This window comes from Herpailurus yagouaroundi, unplaced genomic scaffold (genome assembly GCF_014898765.1).
Source record: "Herpailurus yagouaroundi ecotype Mexico unplaced genomic scaffold, PumYag 186, whole genome shotgun sequence".
NCBI classification, from domain to species: Eukaryota; Metazoa; Chordata; class Mammalia; order Carnivora; family Felidae; genus Herpailurus; species Herpailurus yagouaroundi.
Genome location: NW_024412417.1, coordinates 8,375,406 through 8,401,957, shown reverse-complemented (window position 1 = coordinate 8,401,957; position 26,552 = coordinate 8,375,406). Strand labels below are relative to the sequence as shown.

At 39.8% G+C, this 26,552-nt stretch overlaps 2 protein-coding genes and 2 long non-coding RNA genes across 7 annotated transcripts in view; 1 reads left to right on the top strand and 3 right to left on the bottom strand.

The window, feature by feature from the left end:
* PTDSS1 (phosphatidylserine synthase 1) overlaps positions 1-4,902 on the bottom strand; it is a 65,837-nt gene extending 60,935 nt beyond the window's left edge. The window contains exon 1 of the mRNA XM_040494868.1: positions 4,596-4,902. Within this exon, the coding sequence (XP_040350802.1) occupies positions 4,596-4,774 (179 nt within the window). The 5' untranslated portion in view covers positions 4,775-4,902. The remainder of the gene's footprint in view (positions 1-4,595) is intronic.
* A 114-nt stretch (positions 4,903-5,016) lies between these two features.
* On the top strand, positions 5,017-25,041 carry MTERF3 (mitochondrial transcription termination factor 3). 3 transcript variants are annotated; one of them, XM_040494038.1, is made up of 8 exons: positions 5,017-5,322; positions 7,952-8,300; positions 10,038-10,190; positions 15,273-15,462; positions 19,676-19,823; positions 20,205-20,276; positions 21,473-21,634; positions 24,748-25,041. In XM_040494038.1, exons 2-8 carry the CDS (start codon positions 7,967-7,969, stop codon positions 24,940-24,942), a joined length of 1,254 nt encoding a protein of 417 aa, XP_040349972.1. In that variant the 5' UTR covers positions 5,017-5,322; positions 7,952-7,966; the 3' UTR covers positions 24,943-25,041. The 3 variants fall into 3 exon arrangements, with proteins under 3 accessions (XP_040349972.1, XP_040349973.1, XP_040349974.1); XM_040494039.1 differs by lacking the exon at positions 5,017-5,322 and adding an exon at positions 7,321-7,466; XM_040494040.1 differs by lacking the exons at positions 5,017-5,322; positions 7,952-8,300; positions 10,038-10,190 and adding an exon at positions 13,964-14,340.
* On the bottom strand, positions 9,696-10,934 carry LOC121042733 (uncharacterized). Its single transcript, XR_005796410.1, has 2 exons — positions 10,891-10,934; positions 9,696-9,769 (listed from the first exon to the last, which is right to left on the bottom strand). It is a non-coding gene; the product is annotated as an uncharacterized LOC121042733 (long non-coding RNA).
* LOC121042732 (uncharacterized) lies at positions 11,503-16,416 on the bottom strand. Of its 2 annotated transcripts, none has more exons than XR_005796409.1 (3): positions 16,310-16,416; positions 14,268-14,324; positions 11,503-11,606 (listed from the first exon to the last, which is right to left on the bottom strand). It is a non-coding gene; the product is annotated as an uncharacterized LOC121042732 (long non-coding RNA). The 2 variants fall into 2 exon arrangements; XR_005796408.1 differs by lacking the exon at positions 16,310-16,416 and adding an exon at positions 16,166-16,277.
* Positions 25,042-26,552: the final 1,511 nt, after the last annotated feature.

The following is a 26,552-nucleotide window of genomic DNA, read 5'->3' as shown; positions in this document are numbered from 1 at the left end:
GACCTTGTAATCTTATTGGGGACCTAAAACACTAGACATAAATATAAGAGAGGATATAGAAGATGCTTACTTAAATCCATCACAAAATAAAATCCAAATAGGAAGTGGAAAAGAGAAATATTAAGATCACTGTTAAGTGAACCTCTTCAGAGGGCACCACCCAACAGTGGTTGGTGACCTCAGGGTTGGTTGAACCCCAGCACACAGCCCTGTGGACCATCACTTCATAGAACTGGTGTCAGGGAACAAGGACATCCAGGCCTTCCGTTAATGAGAGAGAAAGAACATGATGTACATAAAGGAAACAGAACTAAGACAACTGAGTCAGCAGTATCAGGAGATGTTTTCTAATGGGATTTATATGGTCTAAAAGGGAAAGAACAGGGAAGGCTGGCAGATATCCATGAGGGAAGCTGACAAAGAAGGCAGAACTATAGTTCTTCCAAATCCACCGAAGGGAAATAAGGTAAAAACCATTATTAACAAGCAAATAAGAATAAATAAATCAAACGTCTGTCCACTTCCCTGCCCTCACCTGCGTCCTCAGCCTCCTATCAAGGAGAAAGCTAGCACAGACGGACAGCGAAGCGCTTAGGTACAGCAAGCTGTAGGAGGGCAATCTCCTCTGCGTAAGGGACATGGTTGTCGGACGAGAGCTCCTGGGCAGGTGGATGCCACTGTTTCATTGCCAAGTGCCTCTTAAGGAGGGGGTGGGCTGCTATGAACGTGTTAGTAGACTTGGGTGTTTTCAAATCTAACGTTTGGGTTTTTGAACCTAAAGCCATTCACTATTTCCAAGTTCGCCAATCTCTGAAAGCAGAGCAAATATGAGGCACCTTAGCAATTATACTCTGAGCTCAAGGCAAAGGTTCTCCTGACCCCATTGTGGCTGAACAAACTTCCAAAATACGTGCCAAAGCATTTATCTTATAAAAATACTTATCCTAAAATGTGGCAAAATGAGGTTAGGGAGAATGATTCAATGGTACCCGGCTTCATTTTTAATGACAGTGAAAGAGACAGGAGATTTAAACGCTACGATTTAAGAGTGAGTTGACCTAGTTGCTATTTAACAAAAGAACTACTTGACAAATCCAACCCTGTCTCCGACTTCTGTGCATGGTATCTAATTCTTCACGACCCTAAATTCTTGCTGTGTCTCTACAGCATGTGACGTGACCCAGTACTGTTTCTCGCCGACTGCTGCTATGGCACCCTGAAAGTATTCTAGATCACTAGTCTTTGAAAAACAAACGTTAAGGCATATTTTGAAAGTTTTACTGAAAGAATTGCAGTGAACAGTCATCCAACTAAAATCCTGTTGTAAAATAAGTACAAGGTACTGGAGACAATCATTACAAAAGAGCACAGAATGAATAATTTTCATTTAAGTCATTACTTTCAATCTTTATGGAGAAAGAGCGATCACTGTAAGGTCCCACTTTAAAGGATCACAAATCATACAAAAAATGAATAAGAGATAATAAGTACCAACTACATTAATGGTGCTTATAATTTTATATAAGGTGAAACTGGTTATTAATGAGTTCCTCAATATACGACTTCTCTTTATGAAACTATTCAAAGAAATAAAATGATGAGGATTTTTGGAAAAGACCATATAGCCTGAGGTTTAGATTATGCCTTTTCCATTACTTTTGACAAGCTGTCGAAATTCATATTCTCTGCTGCAATTTATCGACTGCTTTGGCAGAATATGCTGTAAAGGGGAAGTTACAGAAGACTGCGACTTTCTGTATTAGAAAAAAGGAAGAAAGATCTATTCTTAGGGGGCCTAGAGTAACATTAAAGATAAAAGGTGGGGGCGCCTGGGTGGCGCAGTCGGTTAAGCGTCCGACTTCAGCCAGGTCACGATCTCGCGGTCCGTGAGTTCGAGCCCCGTGTCAGGCTCTGGGCTGATGGCTCGGAGCCTGGAGCCTGTTTCCGATTCTGTGTCTCCCTCTCTCTCTGCCCCTCCCCCGTTCATGCTCTGTCTCTCTCTGTCTCCAAAAAAATAAATAAACGTTGAAAAAAAAAATTATTTAAAAAAAAAGATAAAAGGTGGAAACAAACTGCTCATTCTTGCTTCTCATTTAGAATAAAATACCGTAACTACTTTTCTTATTTCCAAAGAAACTCCCGCACTAATTACATCATTGCCAATCCACACAGGAGATGAGTTAAACCAAAGCTAATAATAAACAGGCATGTATGTTATCCAAGCAAAGCAACGTCCACTATTCCAATGCCTTCATCCCTTTTGTCAATAATAGAGCATACTTCATCCTCATTCAATGAGAAATATAATCTAGAAGGCATTAGCATACAATGAAATGATGTAATAGTAATAGATAATGTTTACTAAGCACTTAACTATTTGTCATGAACTGAGCTAAACACAGATTACCTAAAAAAATGAATTAAACCCTCATGCTAGACAATCCTATGGAGTACTATTAGATATTTTCATTTTACATATAAATAAGTAAACTGTGGCTTAGCAAAACTAAGTGGCCACATTACTATTAAGTGGTAAATCAGATGACATGACGAATGAAGTATTTGAAGGGAACCATAATTAGGGACAAGAATGAGTATTCTCCAAGGCTAGAAATAAGTTCTTGGTTGGATACTATGGAAATATCTGGTCTTAACACACTGCATAGCATTAGCAGAAGACTTTACAATAATAGCAACTGTATCCCTCAATCATTAAGAGTAATCATTAAGAGTAATTATTGTTATGTATTCCTTATAGGTAGATTTATGCAAATAGATGAACACAAAATAGGAATGAAGAGTCAACTGGATTCTGGAAGTAAGAAACACGTGTGATGTGGAAGAATATTATTAGTTTTATGAAAATGTGAAAAATTTCAGTGATTCTTAATGGAGGCACCACTGGCACTTAACATGTGTGCATGTGTGTTTATCTTGTATGTGTACATGCAGACACATGCATTTATATAGGGGACAATTCATTCTTTGCTGTACACTGCTGTCCCATGCGTCATAACACATCTAGCATCCTTAATCCCCACCCACAAAACACCAGAAGTTCCAATGCTTGTGACCACTCAATATACCTCTGCACATTGTCTGCTGACTTGGACTGAGAACCATTGATTGTCAGACAAAAATACTAAGAGAAGTAATTGACATTAATTGCGCATCGTGTAGGAGATACTCTTAAGTGCATTCACACATATTCACTTAATACCCATAAACCTGTATGAGGTAAGTACATATTTTATCCCCAATTTACAAATGTGGATCAGAGAAAGGTTAAGTAACTCAACTAAGGACACACAGACACTTCTGAAGCCAACAATCTGGCTCCAAAACTACACTTTCCTGGGTTGATCTTTTAAAACATAGCAGCGTGATAGGCATGCCTTTCCTTTCTTTAAAGAGGTTCATTCAGAAAATACAAGTCCTTGTAAGTAGGACCCACCGTGCGCATGTCATTATGAACAAGGGATAGAATGGTTCCCTTGCTTGGGGGTGAGGGGCCATATGTTCAGTTGAGGGACAGTTATATGATGTAGGTATCAAGAGTTGGGCTGGGTAGTTCCTATGCACAAGTATATATTAGAAGAGCTTTGACCGTATGGGGATGTGTGTGTGTGTTTAGGGAGAAAGGAGAGTTGTGCTATATTGAGGTTTATGTGTTTTAGGTATCACTTCCACAGTATTTACTATGCACCAGACACTGCTACAATTGCTTGACGATATCTCATTTCAGCATATGTGTTAGATGATGAACCAGGCAGAGTGTGCACTGTGTGATACGCAGTGGGCTGGTGTTTGTATAGCAATGTGCACAACAGGTGACAGGTACTGGCTGCGCTGGAAGGGGAAAGGTCAGCTTTGATAGGTGTCTACATCATTTGTGTTGTGGTATATAGATAGTCCTGTTTCAGGCTGGGGGAAGGGTTATGCTAGATGGTCTGTGTGCCACACTTACAGGAGGTGCTGCATGGGAAAGGCTGTGTAGTGCAACTCACATGTGCATTTTGTGCATGGCCCGTAGTGCTGAAAACTGGAGGCGATCCAAGGGAAGGGATCCAGGTTGTGCCCTGGGCCCGTGTATGGTACGTGGAGACGCTGTGGACCGGTGTGCTTTCAGCCATGTAGCGGTATGTGCTGAAAGTGGTGCATAGGAGATGATTCATGCGGTGTGCTGGGTAGGGACGGGGGCTGGAGAGGAAGGGGCCGTGTCGTGATGTGTGCGGGGAGGATGCTCGGTGCGATAGGAGAGATGGGGATCGCTCTAGGTGACTCGCGAGTACGCCTGATATGGCCCAAAGCGCTGTACAGGAGGGGGTCGTATAGGGTGGGGGGTGAGGGTGGGGGTTGGAGGGTAGGGCCAACGCCAGTCCAGAGGAGCTGTAGGGCAGAACTAGCTGCGTGTGCAGTGAGACACCGGGCCGGTGGAGGAACTGACGGGTGGAGGGTCTGCGAGGGTGTACGTGGAACAGCCAGCCGGATTCCTCACGCAGAGCTACACTGGCCCATGCTCCTCACCACCGCCTCCCGCCGGCCCCTTCCCTTCGCCCAAGGGCGCTCCCTCCGCGCGGTTCGGCCCGCCTCACCGGGTGAAGGCGAAGTACATGAGGCTGACGATGGTGAAGCTGAGCAGGGTGATGGTGTGAGGCCGGTAGAAGAAGTCGATGGTGATGTCCTCCACTTGCTGCTCGTTGATCATCCGGAAATGCATCTTGTAGTTCACATCATCTTTGCTCAGGGTCCGGCTCCCCACGCAGGACGCCATGGCCCGCCTCCCCGTCCTGCGGCGGCGGCGGCGGCCCCGGCCCGTGAAGGCTGGGACCCGGGAGGTGACGAGCCGCAGCGAGCGGGCAGCCGGACGGCGGGGCCGAGTCTGGCGCGGAGCACAAGCTGGGAGCCGAGGGAAGGACAGGCGCGGGAGGGCGGGGTCGAGGCGCCGCCAACGCGGACTCGGGCGGGGGGCGGCGCCGGCCGTGCCCGCGCTGGCGTTCCAGCAGAAGCATCTCTACGGACTCGTGGTGTTTCAGATGCCCAGTGGCCAAGGCCTAAGGGAAGTGGCGTGCGAGAGAAGAGAAGCTGTGGCCCCTGGCCGGCTCTTTTCCCACCGCTTGCCGCCCGCTCTCCCCCCGCGCAGCCTCGCAGATAGTCTCGCCCACTCCGGCCGCAGTCCACGTGGGCGAGGGTGCGCGGCGGCGGTGGCCGGCAGGGGTGGCGGGGCTGGCTGACCGGCTGGCGTGGGGTACTGCGGGACGGTCCGCCGGGCCAGCCTGGAGGCCACCCCAAAATAAACCGCGAGCTTGGGCCTCGCCACAGGTAAAGCGGGAGCCGCCGGAGCGCGAGGGGCGCGCTCCTGGTGGGGTTCGGGTCCGGATCTGCCCACGTCCAAGCCGCACCCGGGGCCTCAGGGCTCTCGGGTCTCCGCGACCCTATCGGGGGCAATTAATCTTGTTTTGTTTTGTTTTTTTCCCTGGTCGACGACGCGAAATCTCAACCATGCTTGTCTATTAGCGTGTTTTGCGGAAGGAAGCCTAGCTTGTCAGCTGGCTTCCTGCGGAAGTTCGCTATGGAGGCTTGTTAGGAGAGGCCCCTTATAACGAAGCCTTTCTCCCATTCACCCCTTTTTCACCTCCTGATTTCGCTAACTAGCCTTACAGAGGTAGAAATCTTGAACCCTGGAAAAACAGTACTTCAGTCCCAATTACTATTCCTAGCGAGGAACTGGAGCAAGAAGTAGTGTGTGATATTTTAATGGACTTTACAGAATTCTTTAAGGCTTTTTTCTTTGATCTTACTGAAGTTGTGTTATATTTCCTGTTACCAGTACGCTGGATTTTATGCACGTCTGCAAGCGCCTTACCCTCTTTTGAATACCGAGCTAGACAAATAAGTTAGCCGTAGTTGGAACTGACTCACTTCCATCCAACACACATTGGAGCAGTGCAAGACTCTGGGCTAATGGGAGGGTGGGTCGAGAGAGAGGACCCATCCCAGCTCCCATGACCGAATAATTCATCAATTGTTAAAAGGTATCTACAGCAATGAAATGTTGAGGAAGAGAGGTTAGTGCACTTGTAAATACAAATGGGATAAACAGTTGTACGCAAAAGGTCTTGTAATGAATATGGATGGAATTCAAAAGCTCATCTGCGCGATATGTGAGGCTGGAAAGTCTTTACAGTGAATGTGGGATTTAAGGAGTTTGCTTTGAAATCAAAGTAGTATGAAATGCTTCGACAAACTTAGAAGTCAAAAAACATTTTAGAGCTGCTAGGGACTTTAAGAATCATCTTACTGTACCTATAACCTTTTAAAAAAATGTTATTTAAAGAATAGTTATTGAACCCCCTTCATGGGCCAATTTGCCCAGCACCACAAGAAATAGTCTTGTCAACTAGCACAACCGAGGCCTTCTGGCTTCCAGTTTAGTTCCCTTATGACTTTGTGCAGAGAATCAATGTTGTAGGTTTTAGTGGAAACTTGACAGATTTGGAGGATCATTTCCTACCAGAATTTAACAAAAAGCACCAATCCCGCACGGTTCTTGTGCATACTTATTTCCTTTCTAAAATCATTTCAGAATGACAGACTTTGACATTTGTAAATCTCTTTCAGGAAATTTCCCTAAACTACAAATCTCCAGAAGGAGGTTAGACCTTCAATATCTGCTCTAATTCAGATCATAAAACAAGCTGAATTCCAATATGTAGAAAAACAAGAAATTGTATGCTGCAATTAATTCAGAATTCATTTCTGTTTGGATGTGTAATCAATAACAGTGATAATGGCTAACATTTGTTGAGCATTTTCCATATGCTGGACTCCAGGCTGTGTTTTATGTGGATTATCTTATTTAACATAAAATTATATGCAGCAAGTCTACCCTTCTTTTTTTTTTTTTTTTTCCAACGTTTATTTATTTTTGGGACAGAGAGAGACAGAGCATGAACGGGGGAGGGGCAGAGAGAGAGAGGGAGACACAGAATCGGAAACAGGCTCCAGGCTCTGAGCCATCAGCCCAGAGCCCTATGTGGGGCTCGAACTCACGGATCGCGAGATCGTGACCTGGCTGAAGTCGGACGCTTAACCGACTGCGCCACCCAGGCGCCCTGCAAGTCTACTCTTCTAATGAAGCTGGATGTAGACAAGATTTCTTCATAATTTCCTTATAAAAATCTTTTTTAAAAACCACTGTTTTTTCAGTAAAAATATTCATGTATTCATTGCTGGTTGCATATGTATTTCTGTCACTTCATTTTGCTTGCTAGTTTTGACCTTTTGTTTTTCAAGGCTTTTCTTTTTCTTTTTCTATAACCAAAAACAAAATTTGACAAAACTGGTTTTGTTCAATTCCCTTTTGAGGAACAGCTTTATCTTAACAATGTTCAGCCCTGAGAATAAAGCGAGAAACAATCTTCTAGATAACAGTGATAATATTTTGATAATTCATTTAGGACAAGGTAGATTTTTTTATTGTTTTTTATTTTGTGACTAATGTACATACATAAAATGCATTTGAATAAGTCAGTGTTTTGATTAACAATCGCTTCTTAAATGTCTTTCAAACCAGATTTCAAGAACACTTAATATCACCTTATTTCCTCTAAATATTAAATAAACAGATTATTGGGTTCAGCTGTAATTTAAACATTTACAGATTTTTGTTTTAAGTGTTTTTCTTATACCAATGATTTTTTTTTTTAATTGTAAAGCAATCTTTATTTTTCCAGTTCAGAAGTTCCTGTCTTTTGGTTTATACCTGGGACTGCTTTGCTTATGGCTTTTCTTGTGCTTAGGAAACATCTGACTAATCATCTAGATTTATTAAACATCTTTCAGTTAGAAAAAAGATTCTCCAGTTTATCATTTTGTTGTTTGAATACTGTTTTAAACATTTAAGTAAAGTAAGTTTCTCTCTTTTGACTGTTATATATTTCCTTTGTAGCCTACTTTAAGAAAGATGGCTTTGTCAGCCCAACAGATACCCAGATGGTTCAATTCAGTTAAGTTGATTAGCTTCATTACAGCTACACAACTCGGAAAACAGTTTCAGAGACGAGGAAAAACATTGTCGCATGGCTTTTCTGCTCAGCCACAGATGTCCTCTGACAATTGCTTTCTCCCATGGGGATTTAAGACTTATAGGACTTCCTCCTTGTGGAATAGTTCCCAGTCTACGAACTCAAGTAGGCAAGAGATTAGTTCTGCCCAGAGTGCTCTGCTTCCTTCCGTCAATGAGCAGACACAGAAGACACAAAAGATACCCAGCTTTGATTCTGAGCTGTCTCTAGAAGGTAATTCTGAACTTCCAGAAAAGTCCCCTTTGCCCCACTTTGTTAGTTTGAACAAGTTAACTGTTTATAGTCTGTTAGCCCATTTCAGGTTATAACTTTGTACCACACAAGGAAAAGAACAATGCTGGTTCTGTTCATTTATTTCTATTATATCTTTGACTAAAAAAACAAGTTCATAAATTTGTGTATATATACACATATATATGTATATATATATCATTATAGCTAGCTATATGTATAACAGTTGCTTTCTAAAAACTTTATTATTTAGAATCTTTATAAAAATATTTTCAGGTGGTAATTAGGTTTATTAGGGAATAATTTATCCTAATTTTATATGCCTGATTAGGATATAATTTTATCCAAGTAAAATTCATTGCTTTTGAATATACAGTTTTACGAATTTTGACATACACATTTAGTTATATAATAGCTCCCATAATCAACAAACCAAAAAGAGCACAAATGGGACACCCCTGAAAGCACCGTTGTGTCATTTTTTAGTCAGTCCTCTCCCTTCTATGTTTTCTATTTTAGGAATATTTCTGTAAAAGGAATATTTCACCACAATGAGGTAATATTAGGTTAAGCAGAATATGAAAGAAAGATAGCTGGGTTGAGGAGGGCAGGGAGGAAAGACTGGCTATACGAAATAAGAAAGGGTAGTGTTATGAAGCAAAAAATGGAACAAAAAAATCATAGTCTTGATTCTTTAGCTTAAGGTTGGTGACAGTTCCCAGTGTCTTCCATACCTTGTTTGGTTTAAAGAAAATATCAGAATCAAGACTATACCAGAGAGGGTCATGTCCTTAGGGAAGGACTACAGGTGATAGAAACAGAGTCACAGAAGTCCTTTGAATTTTTTTTTAATGTTTATTTATTTTTGAGAGACAGAGCATGAGCAGGGGAAAGGCAGAGAGAGGAGACACAGAATCCGAAGCAGGCTCCAGGCTCTGAGCTGTCTGTCGGCACAGAGCCCAACACAGGACTCAAATTCACGAGCCGTGAGGTCATGACCTAAGCTGAAGTCAGACGCTTAACCAACATACTTGAGAATAACTTGGAGGAAAGGGGATTGCATCAAAAGACATTTCAGGGGGCACCTGGGTGGCTCAGTTGGTTAGGCATCTGACTCTTGATTTCGGCTCAGGTTATGATCTCACGGTTCATGAGATCGAGCCCCGTGTTGGGTTCTGCACTGACAGTGTAGAGTCTGCTTGGGATTCGCTCTCTCTCTCTCTCTCTCTCTTTTTCTTTCTCTCCCCCTCTCTCTTTCTTTCTTTCCCCCTCTTGCTCTCTCTCAAAATAAATAAATAAACATTAAAAAAAAAGATATTTCAGGAGATAATGATTTTAACTCATACAAATCAGGCTGGTAGAATATGTTGTATTTTGGTCCAGTTTAACAAGCTATGGTAGAATCTATCTCAAAATATACTTGAAGGTCAGTTGATCTTTAGCATTCTTACCTGTTGATTAAAAGTAAAACAAAGGAAAGGAATTTTGTATAGGACCTCTTTATGAATAGAAACTTACCAACAGATTTCTTATCTTGGAGGAACAGCAGTTGATTTCTCTATAAATAGTCTTAACCTTACCTCTCTGAAGGTGGAAAATATTTGAACTCAGATCTTTAATTCTGAAATGGTTCCAAGATTTAAAAAGAAGGGGTTTAGCTTTAGCTGTACAGACTGGATAGCTAACTGCTTCCTTCTTTCTACATGGCTGGCTTCAAAGCACTGGACGATTTGCCTCCATTGTCTCCGTTGCAGCCAGTTTCCGAGGAGGAGGCCATTCAGATTATTGCAGACCCTCCATTGCCCCCAGATACATTCACCCTTCGAGACTATGTGGATCATTCTGAGACTCTGCAGAAATTAGTGCTTCTAGGTAAGTCTGAATAACCTACAAGTACTTCTTGGTGTAGTCTTCATCTGTGTTATTTTGCCTTACTTTGTTCAAATCAGCATTCTTAATCTTTATCAAGATGAACAAAAGTCAAATAGTGTGAAAAGCCCTCTAGTGAAAACCCATATTCTCTGCTTCATCCTTCCTGACCTTCATGCCTTTCCCCAGAGGTATCCACTCAACTTTTACGGCTCTGTTTACAGTTAACCTTTGTTTATATAATTGTTTATACTGTTATTTCTTGGTTCATCAGCTTTAGACGTTACTTGATCTCTCTTGTATGTACACACATACCTTTCCCCTACTCAGTTTGCCCAGTATGTTTATGGTAACAAATTTTAGATGAATCATCAGTCATCAATTAACATTATGACTATCAATATTGCTTGCTGTCCTGGGATTGTTTTCCTTCCTGTACAACTTTTCATTTTTCCATAGTTAATGATAATTCTTGTTTTTCCTTTGATTCGTTTTCTTTATTTCTAGAGCCAGATTTTCCCACACCTTCCAATAGCCTCTCAGGACAGTTTTTCCTACAGTAAACCCTATCAGGTGAGGAATTACTTCCATTACCCCCCCCCCCCAACAGCCTTCCTCCTGAAGCCCACTGCCCCCCTAATTTCGATGGTTTGTCTCTAGGCCTACTCCAGTGTATTTCAGCTTGTTGGTTGGGAGGACATACTTGGGCCTGGAGAGTTGAAGGCAGCCACGGGACCCCACCACAGGCTTTTTTACTTGGTCCTCTCATTTTCAGTCCAGCATCTTATTTCAGCCTTCTGCTTTTCTCATTATCTCTGGGTCTGGCACTTCTCAGGCTTCGTTTTCCCATATGACAAACCTTTCTCCTAGGGGATTGAGAGGAGCAGGGTAGGTGAGGGATTCTCTGTCAAATCCATGTGCTACTCTCATTCTCCAGTCACTTCTATAGTTTAGATCCTTATTTTTCACTGGAAAATGAGGAGTTTTCTAACTTGATATTCGTCTTATCAGCACCATTACCCTGATGATCCCTAATATCAGTTCTCTTTCTAAAATGCAGATCTGACTACATCAGTGAGCTACTTGAAGACCTTCAAAGCCTTCCCAAGATATCAGAGCTCTGTCGGTCTGGCCCCTGCTCACTGCTTGCCCCTTCCATCCTTTTGGTTGGCCAGCTCTGACAACTGGAAAACTTAATTCAAGTTCAAGTAACTTCTAAAATGTCTTCAGTGACCCTCCGCTCGCTGGGTGTTCCTATCACCCGCAGCTTACTGCCTTTCTTGTGCTAATAACAGTATTACAGTTGCTTACTTACCTGTTCCTATGCAAGTGACCCAAATGTACAGGGAATGGCCTTTGTTCTCACTAAGCTTCAAGTCTTTAGAAGCATCTAAATATACATCTATAAGAATAACCAGCCTACAAGGATGAAAGGTAAAGTGGTAAGTGCCACAGAAGACATATGAATAAAGTGTTTTGTGGGGTCAAAGGGGAGAGAAAGATGACATCTACTGCAAACAGAAGAGTCAGCCCCCTTCCTTTTGGAACAGCTTCCTCCAACCTTATGAGAAGTACTATGGGTAACACAAGATAAACAGAAGACGTGGCTCTGCCTTTAAATAATTTACAGCATACTTAACAGTTTTAGAATATGTTTCAGCTGTTCATCTGTATGTTGATTTGTGGACAGCACATCTTGGAAGTAATTTAAATGACAGAACAGAGGACCCATGATTACATGGTCAAGCAGTATTTTTAAGGACCCTAGTGTCCTGGTGCCTCTCTGCTTCTCAGATCTATTTTCTGCCTTTCTCTGTCCATTCTGTCTGTATCCTAGGAGGCTAACCTCTGTGCACTAGAGCTCCTTTGCCAGCTGGCTTCTGGGCAGCTTCAGCCAGTGGGAGGCACTTGCAGGAGGAGAGGGAGGGCAGGTGGGAGTACTGTCTTCTCTGTTCCCTCCCAGCTTTGGGTCCTATAACTGCCTCGCTCCATGACAACAGCTCCAACTGAGCAGCCCTTTCTCAATAGCTTACAGCTCCCTGTGGGTTTTGGTAATACTTTTTGTTGCCTGTCTTGTTAGCACTAGGGGTGCCCTTGTCGGTTCCCTCAACTCTGTGACACCACACTGTACAGTCTCTTCATTAAAGTTCTTTTTGTTTGCACTTTCTAGGGCAATCCTGCCAGACCTTGGTGGATACACTAAATATGTATAACCATAACTGAATACAGTGGTAATATTTTTAGTTACTGAACAGATAAAACCAACTTAGACTGTGGTCACTTAGATGTTAGCGTCGTGTATTATTCATTTTTTATATCCCCAGAGCCTAACAGGAGTGCCTGGTCCATAGTACGCATTCAGTGATTATTTTTTCAAGTTAATGAAATCTTGAGTAAGCCCAAGTGATTTGTGCTGACAGCAGCGTGCTCTCCCGATGAGATTCTGCTCTCCTATTGCTGTTAAAAAGCAGCTTTTCAGGATTTCTGTTTCAGCACAGTCAGGGTGTGACGGCTCACGCTGAGCAAGGCACTTCAGCACATGTCAGCTGTAATATTAAATTAAATTTGAAGTCTGAACCCTTTATGTTGTTTTTAAAGCACCTCTTCCCACATTTATCACAGATTTTTAGAACTAGTTTCTGTCTTATCTTTTCATCTAACAATTTTAATTTATTTTTCTACTAATGTTATTTTTAAATTATAAAATAATCACATCTAGTTGTTAATAATGCAAGTATCATAAGAGAAAGAACTCTCACCTTCTCTGCATATCCATTTCCACTTTCCAAAGGTAACCCTATCACCAATTTGTTAATAGCTTTCCCCACCTTTTTCTCTGCAATTTATTACAGAAAACCATACAAGAGTTTTATATTTTTATGTAGTCAAGCTTAATATATTTTTTTTTCCAACGTTTTTTATTTATTTTTGGGACAGAGAGAGACAGAGCATGAACGGGGGAGGGGCAGAGAGAGAGGGAGACACAGAATCGGAAACAGGCTCCAGGCTCCGAGCCATCAGCCCAGAGCCTGACGCGGGGCTCGAACTCACGGACCACGAGATCGTGACCTGGCTGAAGTCGGACGCTTAACCGACTGCACCACCCAGGCGCCCCAAGCTTAATATTTTTAAACTCTGTGTTCTTCTAGTAGTTGTAGAGTTAGTACACATTTAGATTCTTAATCTTTCTGAAATTTTATATCAGCTGTAGAAGGAACTTTTTAAATTTAAGTATAATTGACATACGTTATGTAGTTCAGATATACAACATAGTGATTTAACAGTTCTGTACATTATATCATGTTCACCATGATAAGTGTAGTTACGAAAACAATTACTTTTCAAATGTATAGCTAGTGATCCCATTATATTTTAATGAATTGTCCATCTTTTCATCATTAATTTGAAATGTCATTATTTATGCTAATTTTTTATTTATTTAGCTCATCCTGGATCTGTTTCTGCTTTTCATTCTGTGTGCGTGTTTGTGTAATCTGCTTTTCTGTTCATGATCATCTTATATCAATGCCTGTTTAATATCAATAAATATGGGTTTACAAATATGTTTGGATATAATAATTTATTTTTCTGGTTGTGTATACCATTAAAGAAAGAATGTTTTTATTTCTTTGCTTTTATATTTAAGATTATACAGTTGCTTCTGGAAATCAGTTTTTAGAGTATTTTTAACCTGAAGAAATATTTTTAAGAATATAAAATTTAAGTCTAACCTTGAAATTTTACATTATCTTCAAAGGTTTATTCTAAAGGTAAGAAATAGGCCTTTCCTATTCATGTTTTTTTTTAACCAGATAAAAGGAAAAAATGAGAGAATAAAACACTCAGTTTTAATGAGAATTTTGAATTACAGGTTACTTTGATTTCCTGCCTAATTAATGTTGACATCTAATTATATCCATAACCAGAGAATACTTTAAAATAACAACTTGCTTTCTCCTTCTTCCTTTCTCCTGTCCCTTGTCTCATTTTCTTAGACTACCTAAGATTATAAGGATATGTGAGGGTTACGGGTTGTATACTTCCTGCAGTGTTGCATATTTGAGGGCTGTATACGCTCACCTGTTCTCACAGATATTTCTTGAGCTCCTTCAAGGTACTTGTCTTTATGCTGAAGACCTGGAGATTACAATGAGTAAGACATCAGGTTATTTTTATTTACCCTCTGGAGGGGATCATAAGTATATATATATTTTTAAGTTTATTTATTTATTTTGAGAGAGAGAGAGGGAGAGACAGGATCCTAAGCAGGCACCATGCTGCCAGTGTAAAACCTGATGCGGGGTGTGAACTCATGAACCTAGAGATCATGACCCAGGCCAAAATCAGGAGTTGGACACTAGGGACACCTGGGTGGCTCAGTAGGTTAGGTGTCTGACTTTGACTTAGGTCAACATCTCATGGCTCGTGGGCTCAAGCCCCGCATCAGGCTCTGTGCTGACAGCTCAGAGCCTGGAACCTACCTCAAATTCTGTGTCTCCCTCTCTCTCTGTCCCTCCCCTGCTTGTTCTGTCTGTGTCAAAAATAAATGAATGTTACAAAAAAATTAAAGATTTGGACACTTAACCAGCTGAGCCACCCAAATGCCCCATCATAAGTATATTTTTAAAATAATGGTTATAACTAAGAAAATGACAAACTTCGAAGAAAGTAACAATCATTTATAGGGTTTGTTACACTGCAGAATTACCAGTTAAGCAGTTACTGTGGAGATCACCAGGGATTGATAAGCATCCTTCAAACAATATTCAAGAAAGCATAGATAAAGGTGATGATCCTAGCTAGGTCAGTATGACTTGGTAAATTTGTTTTGGGTAGAAATTTAGCCCCAAATGCACTGTTTTCCTCTATAGATGACTTTGAAATAAGTACTATATTTCATTTTAATTTATTTTTATTTCTGCAACCAGATTAGTTTAAATATATTTAGAAATTGCTATTGGCCTATCTCAGTTCTCCTTTGGACAGGTTGTTGGTCTTCATCAGTAATTTTTTGTGTTTTTGTGTATGAAGTTTAATGACCTACCTAAACTGTTTTCCTCAAACAGTATTTGCAATTTATTATAGGAGTGGATCTCTCAAAGATAGAAAAACATCCAGATGCAGCCAACCTCCTTCTGAGACTGGATTTTGAAAAAGACATTAAGGAAATACTCGTGTTTCTTAAAGATTTGGGTATAGAGGATAACCAACTGGGAACATACCTGACTAAAAACTATGCTATTTTCTCTGAAGACCTTGAAAATCTTAAGACCAGGTAGGGCTGTTACAATGATTTTCACATAACCCAAGAAGTGGTTATGGTTATGAAGGAAATGTATATGTAAGTTATTTTTAAGTCTCAGCTGCATAAGGATTGACTGATAATGAACATGAATGTTATTTTGTTGTTGTTATAGATTTTCTTTGATCAAGATTAAGTAAGACAGTTTACTATTCAACTTCATACTTTTATGTGTTCAGCTTATTGCTGAGTCAATACTTAACTGTATCTCTTTGGAGACCAGAATAAAAAAAATTTTTAATCCATTAGCAGATGGCTGAATTTTCTGAGAGTGCACTTAAATTATGAAAGCCTGAACTTTTTTGTGTTTTTTTTTATTTTTCTGGCCAATTTTTGATGGTAGACATTTGGCATCCTCTTGGCACATTATTGTATAATTCGCTTAATCATTTCCGTAAATTGGCTATTTTGGTTGTTCTTTTTTTTCTTCTTTAAAAAGCACTTCTATAAACATCTTTGTACTTCATTCAACATTCAAAGAAAAATCTGTGAGAATCAATACGGTGAAATGAGACAGTATTGATCTGTGAGATAAGAATCCTGCTAGGCATTGGGAACACCACAGAGAACAAGACAGAGCCCCTGTCCCTAAATTCATGTTTTGAATTTATCCTCATCCCCACTTCTCACCCAAGAGTCAGTTCTTCCCTGTATTCCCAGATAAAGCACTGCTCACCTTGTTGCCCAAATTAGAAATATTGGTATTGACTTTGACTTTTCTTCTTTTAGTATCCACATCTAATAAATCACCTATGAATTCCATTTTTATCTCTCTCAAATCAGTCAACACATTTCTCTTAATCTTCACTGTGAAGGTTACCTCGGGTCCCCATCATTTCACATGAAGATTACTGCAGTAGTCTCCTAACTGGTCCGCCTCTAGTCTTCACCTCCAGATTATTCTTACACTGATGCATTTCAGAGAACTGTGCAGTTCCTTGAAGCTTCAGAGTCCAGTGTCTTGTCTCTGGAATAGGAAAAATCTCAACAAAAAACTGGATTCCTTACATTGAACAATTTGAGCGGTTAGATATGTAAGGCACCTAGCTAGACTTGAACCACAAAAGATAGACATGCACACTCTCTCTTCATGGGGCTTACAGTCTGGTATAATATAAATAGGCTATTAGAATACAGGGGAGAGAACAAAGGAAACGCAGTCTGATGTATCCAGCTCTGCTTCTGATTCTGGAACACTGATCTCTCCCCATTCCAACACCAGTTTGCCCTATTGCTCAAGATGTATTCAAAAGAAGTGTGTATACTAGGAGGTGGGGATTGGGAGCCATTTCAGATGCTGCCTACTGCACTGATATTATTTTTTTTAATTGAAGTATAGTTGATGCACAATGCTACGTTAGTTCCAGGTGTACAACAGAGTAACTCAACAAGTCTGTATAAGGCTGTCTGTTATGCTGTGCTCCCCTCAAGTGTAGCTACCATCCATCACCATACAACACTATTTCAGTACCATTAACTATTGCACCATATTACTAATAACCCCATTTTACAGAGGAGGCACAGAGAGGTTTAATGATTTGCCCAAGATTACACAGGTAGTATAAGTGGCAGAGCTGGGATTCAGGCCCACTTAGTCTAACTGCAGAGTCCTGGCTACTGCACCATGTTGTCTCCCCACTCCTAATTCTGTGAAGGAAACCTAAGTTTAAAAGAAGCGGACATTACTTGCTGTAGATCATGCATGCTCCTAACAACTAAGGGATATTCTCCCGTAGACAGCATGGTCTAATGATCCCTAAACCTAGCTGACTCAAAACTCTGGAGCATTTGTTTTAATTACTTGGAATTTTTTAATAGGTAGTTTATCCACATTCGACAACAAATAAGCTTCTGCTGTAAGAGTCGAGAGTAAGATAATCTTTATTTAATTGAACTTACTAACTTTTGTCTCTGGTATGTACAGCAGTCGTATTTTCTAGGATTTCTGTAATAGCATTGGTTTCATATACTTTCTGTCTTTTGAATGTGGAAAATTTCAAATGTATAAAAAAGTTATTTGATTCTTCATAAGAATTTTCAAGTGAATAATCTGCATTTAAATCATTTAAAAAAAAATTTTGGCTGGGCCTTATATCTTAATTTTTTATTAGAAAAATTATCACCATGTAGACAAAGGTTTTGATAATGTTTTAGTCAGATACTGATTTTTGCTATGACCAAAAAAAAAATGGGGGGGGGCATGGAAGTAACTCTGCTTTCCACCCACTTATTTCCTATCCCTCATCAACCTTCTGAGACCTATCTGTGGAGGCAGCTACTATTACCAATTTTGTGTTCAACATGTTAAGAATGTTTTATCGTATGCAAGCATATGTGTAGATCTGTGTGTACAAATATACATGAATCTCCATACATACAATTGACAGCATTTTTGTGCATACTATTCTGCACCCCACTTTCTTACCTTAACTGTATGTTAGAGATAGTTTTGTATTGGCACTTCCTATCTTTTTAATGCTAGTATAGTTCATATTGAGGATCATCTAGTCCCTTATGATAAACATGGCGGTTGTTTCCAATCTCTACTAGTAATCACAAGGCTGCAGTGACTCTCGTTATCATATGTATCGTTTCACACATAGTGGTATATAACTGTACGACAGATTTCTAGAAGGGAATTGCTAGGTCAAAGGGTATGTGCATTTATAATTTTAATAGGTATTGACAGGTGGTCCTTTGTCAGGTTGTTTTCCAGTTTACACTTCCACCAACATCTTACGGAAGCGCCAGTTTCTCTAGTACCCTCACTAATACTGTGACATCTAACTTTATGGTTTCAGTTCATTTTGTACATAAAAACTGCCTCAGTGTTGTTCCAGAAATGTTTGGAGTATCTTTTCGTATGCTAAATTTCCATTTCCATTTCCTTTTTCATAAATCACATACGTCCTTTGCCATTTTAAAATTAGGACTTTTTCTGTCTTTTGTAAGCGTTCTTCTATATTTTAATAAAAGTAGTTGTTTCTCTATGACATATTGTAAATATTTGTCATTTGACTTTGTCAATGGTGGTTTTGTTGTTGTTGTTTTTTGCCTTGCATTTAAAACGTTTATATACTTAAATTTATTGGCCTTTTTTCTCATGAACTCTAAGGAGTCCTTTTTTTTTTTTTTCAACGTTTATTTATTTTTGGGACAGAGAGAGACAGAGCATGAACGGGGGAGGGGCAGAGAGAGAGGGAGACACAGAATCAGAAACAGGCTCCAGGCTCCGAGCCATCAGCCCAGAGCCTGACGCGGGGCTCGAACTCACCGACCGCGAGATCGTGACCTGGCTGAAGTCGGACGCTTAACCGACTGCGCCACCCAGGCGCCCCTCTAAAGAGTCCTTTAAAGGAGTAGTAGTCACTTTAAAATATAAGCTCTGGTGGCATACGGTATAGAATATACCGTGCCATATGGTGGCATTCAATGTAGGCATGCCCAGGTTCAAATCTCAGCTTGGTCATTAATCAGTTCGTGGTCTAAAGAAGGTATTTAACTTCTCTGAATCTGTGTTTCTTCAAATGCAATGTGGAAAACTTACCTGGTTCACATGTTTTTTGTTTTTTGTTTTTTCTGGTGAGAATTAAACATGCCCTCCTATATTTTAGGCATTTAATAAAACTGCTTCTTACTGTGCTTATAAGTTTTTAAAATCAATAATGTTATTTCATAGTCATATTTTCTATATTTTACTACCTTACTTTTGTTCCCAGAAACTGAACAGGAATTTCTCAGTTGTTAACAAAATGCACAATGGAAACCATGGTAAAAATTATTTATGAAAATAAATACTCAGGAAATTGACTAACTGAAACAACTCCCGATTTTAGCCATGCTTGAGGGTCTTTACAAAAAGAGTTTGGAATCTCTTAGTTTCTTAATTTATGGATTTTCTGTTCTTAAACAGAAACTATTTGATTTTCTTCTATCAAGTAATAAAATAAGTCAGATTAACTGAAAAGAGAATCAGTCTGTTAGTAGATTTCAGAATTATTTGGTTTCTAAGTATAAATGGGAACCATTCTAGAGTTGGATGGATGCTTGTTTTGCTTTAACCATATTTGGGCCATTACTATAGAATGTTTTTACTTATTCCTTTTTTGGTTTGTTACTTTGGGAAGTAGCATGACATTAGTAAATGTTGATCATGTGTACGTGTGTTTTTTGTTTGTTTCTCTAGAGTGGCTTATCTACAGTCAAAAAATTTCAGTAAGGCACATATTGCACAGATGGTCAGAAATGCACCATTTTTGCTGAGTTTTTCAGTGGAAAGATTGGATAACAGATTGGGATTTTTTCAGAAAGAACTTGAACTTAGCGTGAAGAAGGTAAGGGGAGAATTTGTATACTTCCGTGTCAGCTTCATTTAGTAACTTAAATCTCTCACGTTTCTAACAGATACCTAGCCCATATGAATTCTATAAATGCCTGGTATTTTTGTACCAGAATGAATTACCCTGCTATGTTAAATATATAGCCATATCATTTTATAATATTCCATCAAGGTGGTGCCTTAAGTTTGGTTTCAGTGTTTGTTTTCTCCTCAAACAGTATTAAGTTTATGTGTTATCAGGCTTCCTAGCATTTTTCTTAATGGGTCATATTTTAAAATTAGTTTTGTGTTCCTTCCTAGTTCCTAGTAATGCCTTGTTTTTCCAAACTAGTTAAATATGCATACATAGTAATAATAGATTGTTTTACAACTATAGACTAGAGATCTGATAGTTCGTCTCCCAAGGCTACTAACTGGAAGTCTGGAACCTGTGAAAGAAAACATGAAGGTAGGATGACTTTAAGCTTTTCAGAAATCAGCTTTGTTGCTTAAGAAGAGGATAGATTTTGTACTGTCATTTTAAAAGAAAACTAGATTGTGAAAGAAGTTATTTCTAAAAAGATGGATATAGGAAATGATACAATAAGTATCTAGCAAGCAGTTTATTTTAGTTAATAACATGTTCACATGTTTACCAGGTGTTATGGGAGTGAATCCCCTTGTAGACATTGAAACGTAACCCTGGAGTAATGAATTAGGTACCTGGCTGATGCCTGGAAACTGCATCTGTTGCCCAGTGTGAGACTTGAGGGCATCTGTTGCCCAGGTTTATGTCATCTCGGTGGGGGATGAGTTTTGGAGGCTGGATCCAAAAGACTTCTGTGAAGAAACTAGTAGCCAGCACATTGCTCTTCTTAGAACTGTGCCAATTGCCAGTTCTATCACAGAACATACCAGACCCTCTTTACTGTCCTTCCTTCAAGAGGATAGTATAAAGCCAAAGGCAGCTGACAAGTAAGCAAAGCTATAGTAGTATTTGAAATTATGATATAAGGCCTATTTTTCTGAGGTGCTAAAAGTGTTTCATGTCCAGTTGTTGAGGAAACTTTTATTGAGCACCTGCCTGTGCACTGTGCTACGGGAGATAGTCCCTGCTCACATGGAGCTTATAGTCTAGTGGGGGCATAGCAAACAGAGTAATAAGAGCAGTCAATTGGTGGGGGAGCATAGGATACTATAAGTGCGTACAATAACCTACATTTGGGTATTTAGTTTTATCATCTCTGTCTGGAATTTTGAGATGTAGGTTTTCCAGATAACATGTATATGAGTGTGTTTGGGAGCAGAGGCTCAAAAAACACTTTGAAAATCTTAACAGCTGGTCTGTGATATAGGGCCCATCCAGATAGCCTGACCAGGCCTTCCACATCCAACCAGTATTCTATTTCATAGCTATGACAGTTATACCATAGTTATGATCTTCATGATGATCACCATTGCATGAGCAGTTTGTCCTCAGGAGAGGGGCTTGAAATTCAGGTGACCCCAGAAGCAGGAAGTTATGAACCCTTGAGGGCATTGGCATAGCCATCTCCAGATTCTAAGGTCCTCATTTCAAATTTTGAAGGAATCCGGGTATCCTCTGGCCTATTGCCAAAACAACTATTTCCATTCATGATTCATAGCAACTCTACTTTCTTTTAGGTCTATCGTCTTGAACTAGGTTTTAAACATAATGAAATTCAACATATGATCACCCAAGTCCCAAAGATGTTAACTGCAAATAAAAGGAAACTTACAGAGATTTTCGACTATGTGCACAATGTGATGAGCATTCCCCACCACCTCATTGTCAGGTTCCCACAGGTAACAAGCGCACAACTCGAAGAGCTGTCCTTGCCCTTCATCCAGAACTGCTGTCTGTGTGCATAGTGCTGTTCCACTGCAAAAATGACTTGCTATTTGGAAAGGAATCGGACCAAATATAGTCTGCTTCTGAGACTGACCATTGTAGTAAGATCATATTTCTTTTGCCCATTTTTTTAATCAAGAACACATCTAGCAAACAAAGTTGAGGGATCACTTGTGAAAAGTTAACAATGTCTGGGACACCTGGGTGGCTCAGTCGGTTAAGTGGCCAACTCCTGATTTCAGCTCAGGTCATGATCTCATGGTTCATGGGTTTGAGCCTCTCATCAGGCTCTGCACTCATAGTGTGGAGCTTGCTTCGGATTGTGTCTCCCTCTCTCTGCCCCTTCCCCCCCCAAAATAAATGAATGTTAAAAAAAAAATGTTTACAACTTCTGGAACACACATGGACATCTCCAGAGGAGACACAAATGATGAATCTATTTCCCTATAATTTTTGTATATTGGTCATTCTGCCTGTTGGAATCTAAGGTATTCCCTATTGTGTTTTTCTCCATTTAAATCTGAAATAGATTACTTTCCTTAAAGGTCCTTTCAATTCTATGTATACTTTTTTTTTTTTTTCAACGTTCATTTATTTTTGGGATAGAGAGAGACAGAGCATGAACGGGGGAGGGGCAGAGAGAGAGGGAGACACAGAATCGGAACCAGGCTCCAGGCTCTGAGCCATCAGCCCAGAGCCCGACGCGGGGCTCGAACTCACGGACCGCGAGATCGTGACCTGGCTGAAGTCGGACGCTTAACCGACTGCGCCACCCAGGCGCCCCTATGTATACTTTTATTTCACAATCTATCTAAATCCACTAGCTAAGCCATATTGTAATGATCACCTCCCAAAGCATAAAACAGTTCTAGTTTGCCATTGTGCCAAAGCCGTATTTCTATTTTCTAATCTAATCAGACTTCCTGGTCTTTAGTAAGTGACATTATCTGCTTGTTCACAAGAATGTTAACTTTTTGAAAGTAGAGATCCTGTCTGATTTATATACTACTGGATTCCCAGTGCCTGGAACTAAACCAGGACATTTAGTAGGCACTAGATAAATATTTGCTGAACAAACGAATGATTGAATTTCATTAAAGTGATCCCCGTACCCTATTTGCTATATATGTTCTTGATACAAAGATAGGCAAAAGAAACGTGACTTTAATACAGTTCAGAACTAGATTGCATTTGGTACAATTCCTTCACAAATAGCAATGTTTATTTACCTATCATACTTCACTATGAATGGGCCTTTAATAGAGAATTTTTCTGTTTCATCAAATGCGTATCTATTCATTATTAAAAGTGTCAGAAGCCTGCAGTGGTGTTACAAATTTGGCTCATTGGAACAATTATAAAGTAAGTGATCTTCAACTAAAAAGCAATGACAATTAGTTTTCCCCTGAGTGGTTAAATAATTCAGTGATAGAGCATGATAAAATAATCTGATTTGGGGATACAAAAATCAATCAGACACAGTCTGTAGTCTTGTGGAATTTGTAATCTAGTGTGGAAGACAAGCTTCTAAAATGTAATTAATTTACATAATGTTAGAGTCTTAACCAGATACCTTGTAGAGCTATTAATTTAATTTAGAAGTAGGAAAATCATAGAAATAATGATAGCTACTAAGTGCTCACTGTGTGCCAGCTCTGTCTTTACTGTTTTACTTGTATTGATTCATTTAGCCCTCACAGCAACCATATGAGATGGGTACTGTTATCCCCATTTTACAAGTGGAGAAAGTAAGCATAAAAGAATTGTCCAAAGGCTACTTAGGTAACAAGGGACAGAGCCAAGATTACAACTCTGGCAGTTGAGTTTAAAAACCCATCCTCTTAACTAGGATATGCTATCACTCTAAGAACTGACACTGTCAATAGAATGAGTGGGGTCTCAAAGATGGACAGAAGCTTTCTGAGGAAACTATAAACTTGACCAGATGCATCAGAATCACTTATTTAAAAACACAGACTTTTAGGCATGCTGACCCCTAACTTCTGGGAAGCCCAGTTATAAAACTGTGACTTCCTTCTTGGGATTCTCAGAGTCCTAGGGGTCTGGCTAATATTGTTTAAAAAAAATAATAATAATGGAAAAATACATTAACTGACAGGGCTGTGAGGGAACTGATACAGACCTTAAAGTTTTGGCTGGTGCTTTAAAACCAGTGGTGTGAAGCAAATTTTCTCTGGAAAAAAACAGTTCTGGTTGGTCTATTTCTGATTCCCTTTTAAAGTTGCTGCCACTTATGCTACTTCTTAGGAGTTTTAACCCAAGATGGGTAAGACATGCTTTCCCAAGTTGCTCTCCTAGAGGCCAGGTTCATTTCATTCTGATGCTAATCAGAGAGAGGGAGCAAGCAGGAATTTTACAAGAATAATAAGGAAGCTCCACAGATTGTGAAATCCTACAAATTTTTTGGTACCATTGACCTTGATTTCTAACCTCGGTTCTCAAACTTGGCAGTCATCAGACTCACCTGGAGAACCTGTGAACCCCATTCAAAGTTTCTGATTAAGTACTTTTAGGGCAAGGCCTGAGGATTTGCTGTTTTAACAACATGTCCTCTATCTGGATTAGTCAATGTTCTTTGCCTACAATATAGCCCTTAATTACTTTATAGTTGTTCTGTTTATTAGTTTTGAGTCCCTTTTTAATCATAATTTCTTAGCAGAAGCTATATGGTTTAAACCCTGTGGCATTTATCATAGTGATTGAGTATGTAGTCAGTACTTTATAGTTGTTAGCCTAATTAAAGTTTTTAGTGAAGGGGCGCCTGGGTGGCTCAGTCGGTTAAGCATCCGACTTCAGCTCAGGTCATGATCTCATGGTTTGTGGGTTCGAGCCCCATGTCGGGCTCTGTGCTGACAGCTCAGAGCCTGGGGCCTGCTTCTGATTCTGTGTCTCCTCTCTCTGCCTCTCCCCTGTTCACGCTCTGCCTCTCTCTTAAAAATAAAATAAACATTAAAAATTTTTTAATTTTTAGTGAAATAGACATTTTTAATAGTTCATCTTTCAGTGCACAATGTTTTTTTTAACCTTTTTTTTTTTTCTTTTCTAGGTATTTAATACAAGGTTGTTTAAAATCAAGGAAAGACATTTGTTTCTTACCTATTTAGGAAGAGCACAGTATGATCCAACAAAACTTAACTACATTTCTTTGGACAAATTAGTGTCTGTGCCTGATGAAATATTTTGTGAAGAGATTGCCAAAGCCTCAGTACAGGACTTTGAAAAATTCTTAAAAACTCTCTAGTGTGTGATGAATGTTAAGATGTAATAATGTAAAATGAACGTGTATATGAATGGATGATATATATTTAGTTTTAAATAAATGCCCAGCCCTCAATTGATACTGGCGCAATTTCTTGATATTGTGAATTTGGTTACACTTACAGTACATCTTTCTTACAAGTTCCTAGTGACATAATTTTTCTTTAACTCAACCATTTCCTTCCTTCTCAGGGAGGACAGAACTTAAAATAGAGCAAGCTTCGAGAGAGAGAGTCACTTTACTATAGGCTGGCACATTGTCATTCTGGTGAAGATGAGAACAGAGGTTTTCCTCTGATGTTTACGGGTCTTTTAAAGTGGTTTTGTCACAAGACATCTTTATTTTCTTTGAAATATAATGCGTTTCTGGAGCATGCTGTATTATTATTCACCTAATATCTATTATTCATTTAGATAATGCTACAAGACACATTCTATTTTGGATTATCTGCACTGTTATCTTCCTGAGCATAGATATTCAAAGTTGCCCACAATTGGCTACTGAGAATCAGGAAAGGAAAAAGGAGCGGAAAGTAATTTGAAGGGAAGTGGAAGGCAATGAGACATAGTAAAAGGCTATAACAAACCTTTGACTTCTTGCCAGTATGCAAAGATTTACAGCATGAGCGGATACTTTTTTCCCCCATTTGTCATTTAGACATGTAATCCTGGGCCAATAATTTAACCTCTGGGTCTAGTTCTTATTTGTAAAAAACAAGGTGTTGTGACTTTAGCTATCTGCTTTGGGATCACAGGCTAGGTAACACTGGTGGTTCCCAGTGAACCACCCTGGTATTTGCACTCCTTGTCCCCTTCCACACTGACCCTGGGCCAATGAGATTTGGTCCCTGAGGCATTCTCAAGCAGAAGCTAGACAAGTATTTGCACATTGGGGCTTGTCCTCTTGGAACCCTGAGCCACTATGGAAGGAGGTCGGGTGACCCTATTAGAGAAAGGAGGTGGAGAGAAAGACGTGCCTGGCCAAACCTCAGCTGTTCCAGCCATGCCAACAGAGCACCACATGTTTGAGGGATGAAGCTATCTCCGATATTTCACCTCAGCAGATACCACATGGAGCAGAACTACCCAGCTGAATTCAAAATTTGAAAAAATAAAGTGTTTTAAACCACTAACTTTGGGGGTAGTTTGTTGTGCTCCAGGGTTCTGTGATGTGCTGTAAGTATGTCCCGCAACCTCATGAGCAACTAGATTTGTAATTGATCAGGGTTAAGTATAGTAGCCTTCCTGTTAGGTATTTTATTCATTTGCCCAACAGATTTTTGAGTTCATAAAATGCAGTAGTGAGTGTGGCATAGATATATGCCTTCATGGAATTCTCTAATGAATGAGATCAATACAAAGAAAACAAGAAGGTTCAGCTAAACAACAACTGGTCTATGGCTCAGAACCTCATTTTGCCCTTATTAAAAAACCACTCATATCAGTCAGAATAGGCTCTCATGAATAGTCCTAAAGCCTTAAATGGTTTAGAACCACAGAAAAATTTGTCTCCTACATGTCCAACTAGGGACCAAAAGAGCTGTGCTCCATATCATCTTTAGCAATAGAAGTTGATGGAACCTCCACTGTGTC

Coding starts and splice junctions, on each gene's coding strand:
- MTERF3 (XM_040494038.1), top strand. CDS start 7,967: ATGGCTTTGTCAGCCCAACAGATACCCAGATGGTTCAATTCAGTTAAG. Junction 10,191..15,272: donor GCAGAAATTAGTGCTTCTAG/GTAAGTCTGAAT, acceptor AATTTATTATAG/GAGTGGATCTCTCAAAGATA. Junction 19,824..20,204: donor TTGAACTTAGCGTGAAGAAG/GTAAGGGGAGAA, acceptor TTACAACTATAG/ACTAGAGATCTGATAGTTCG.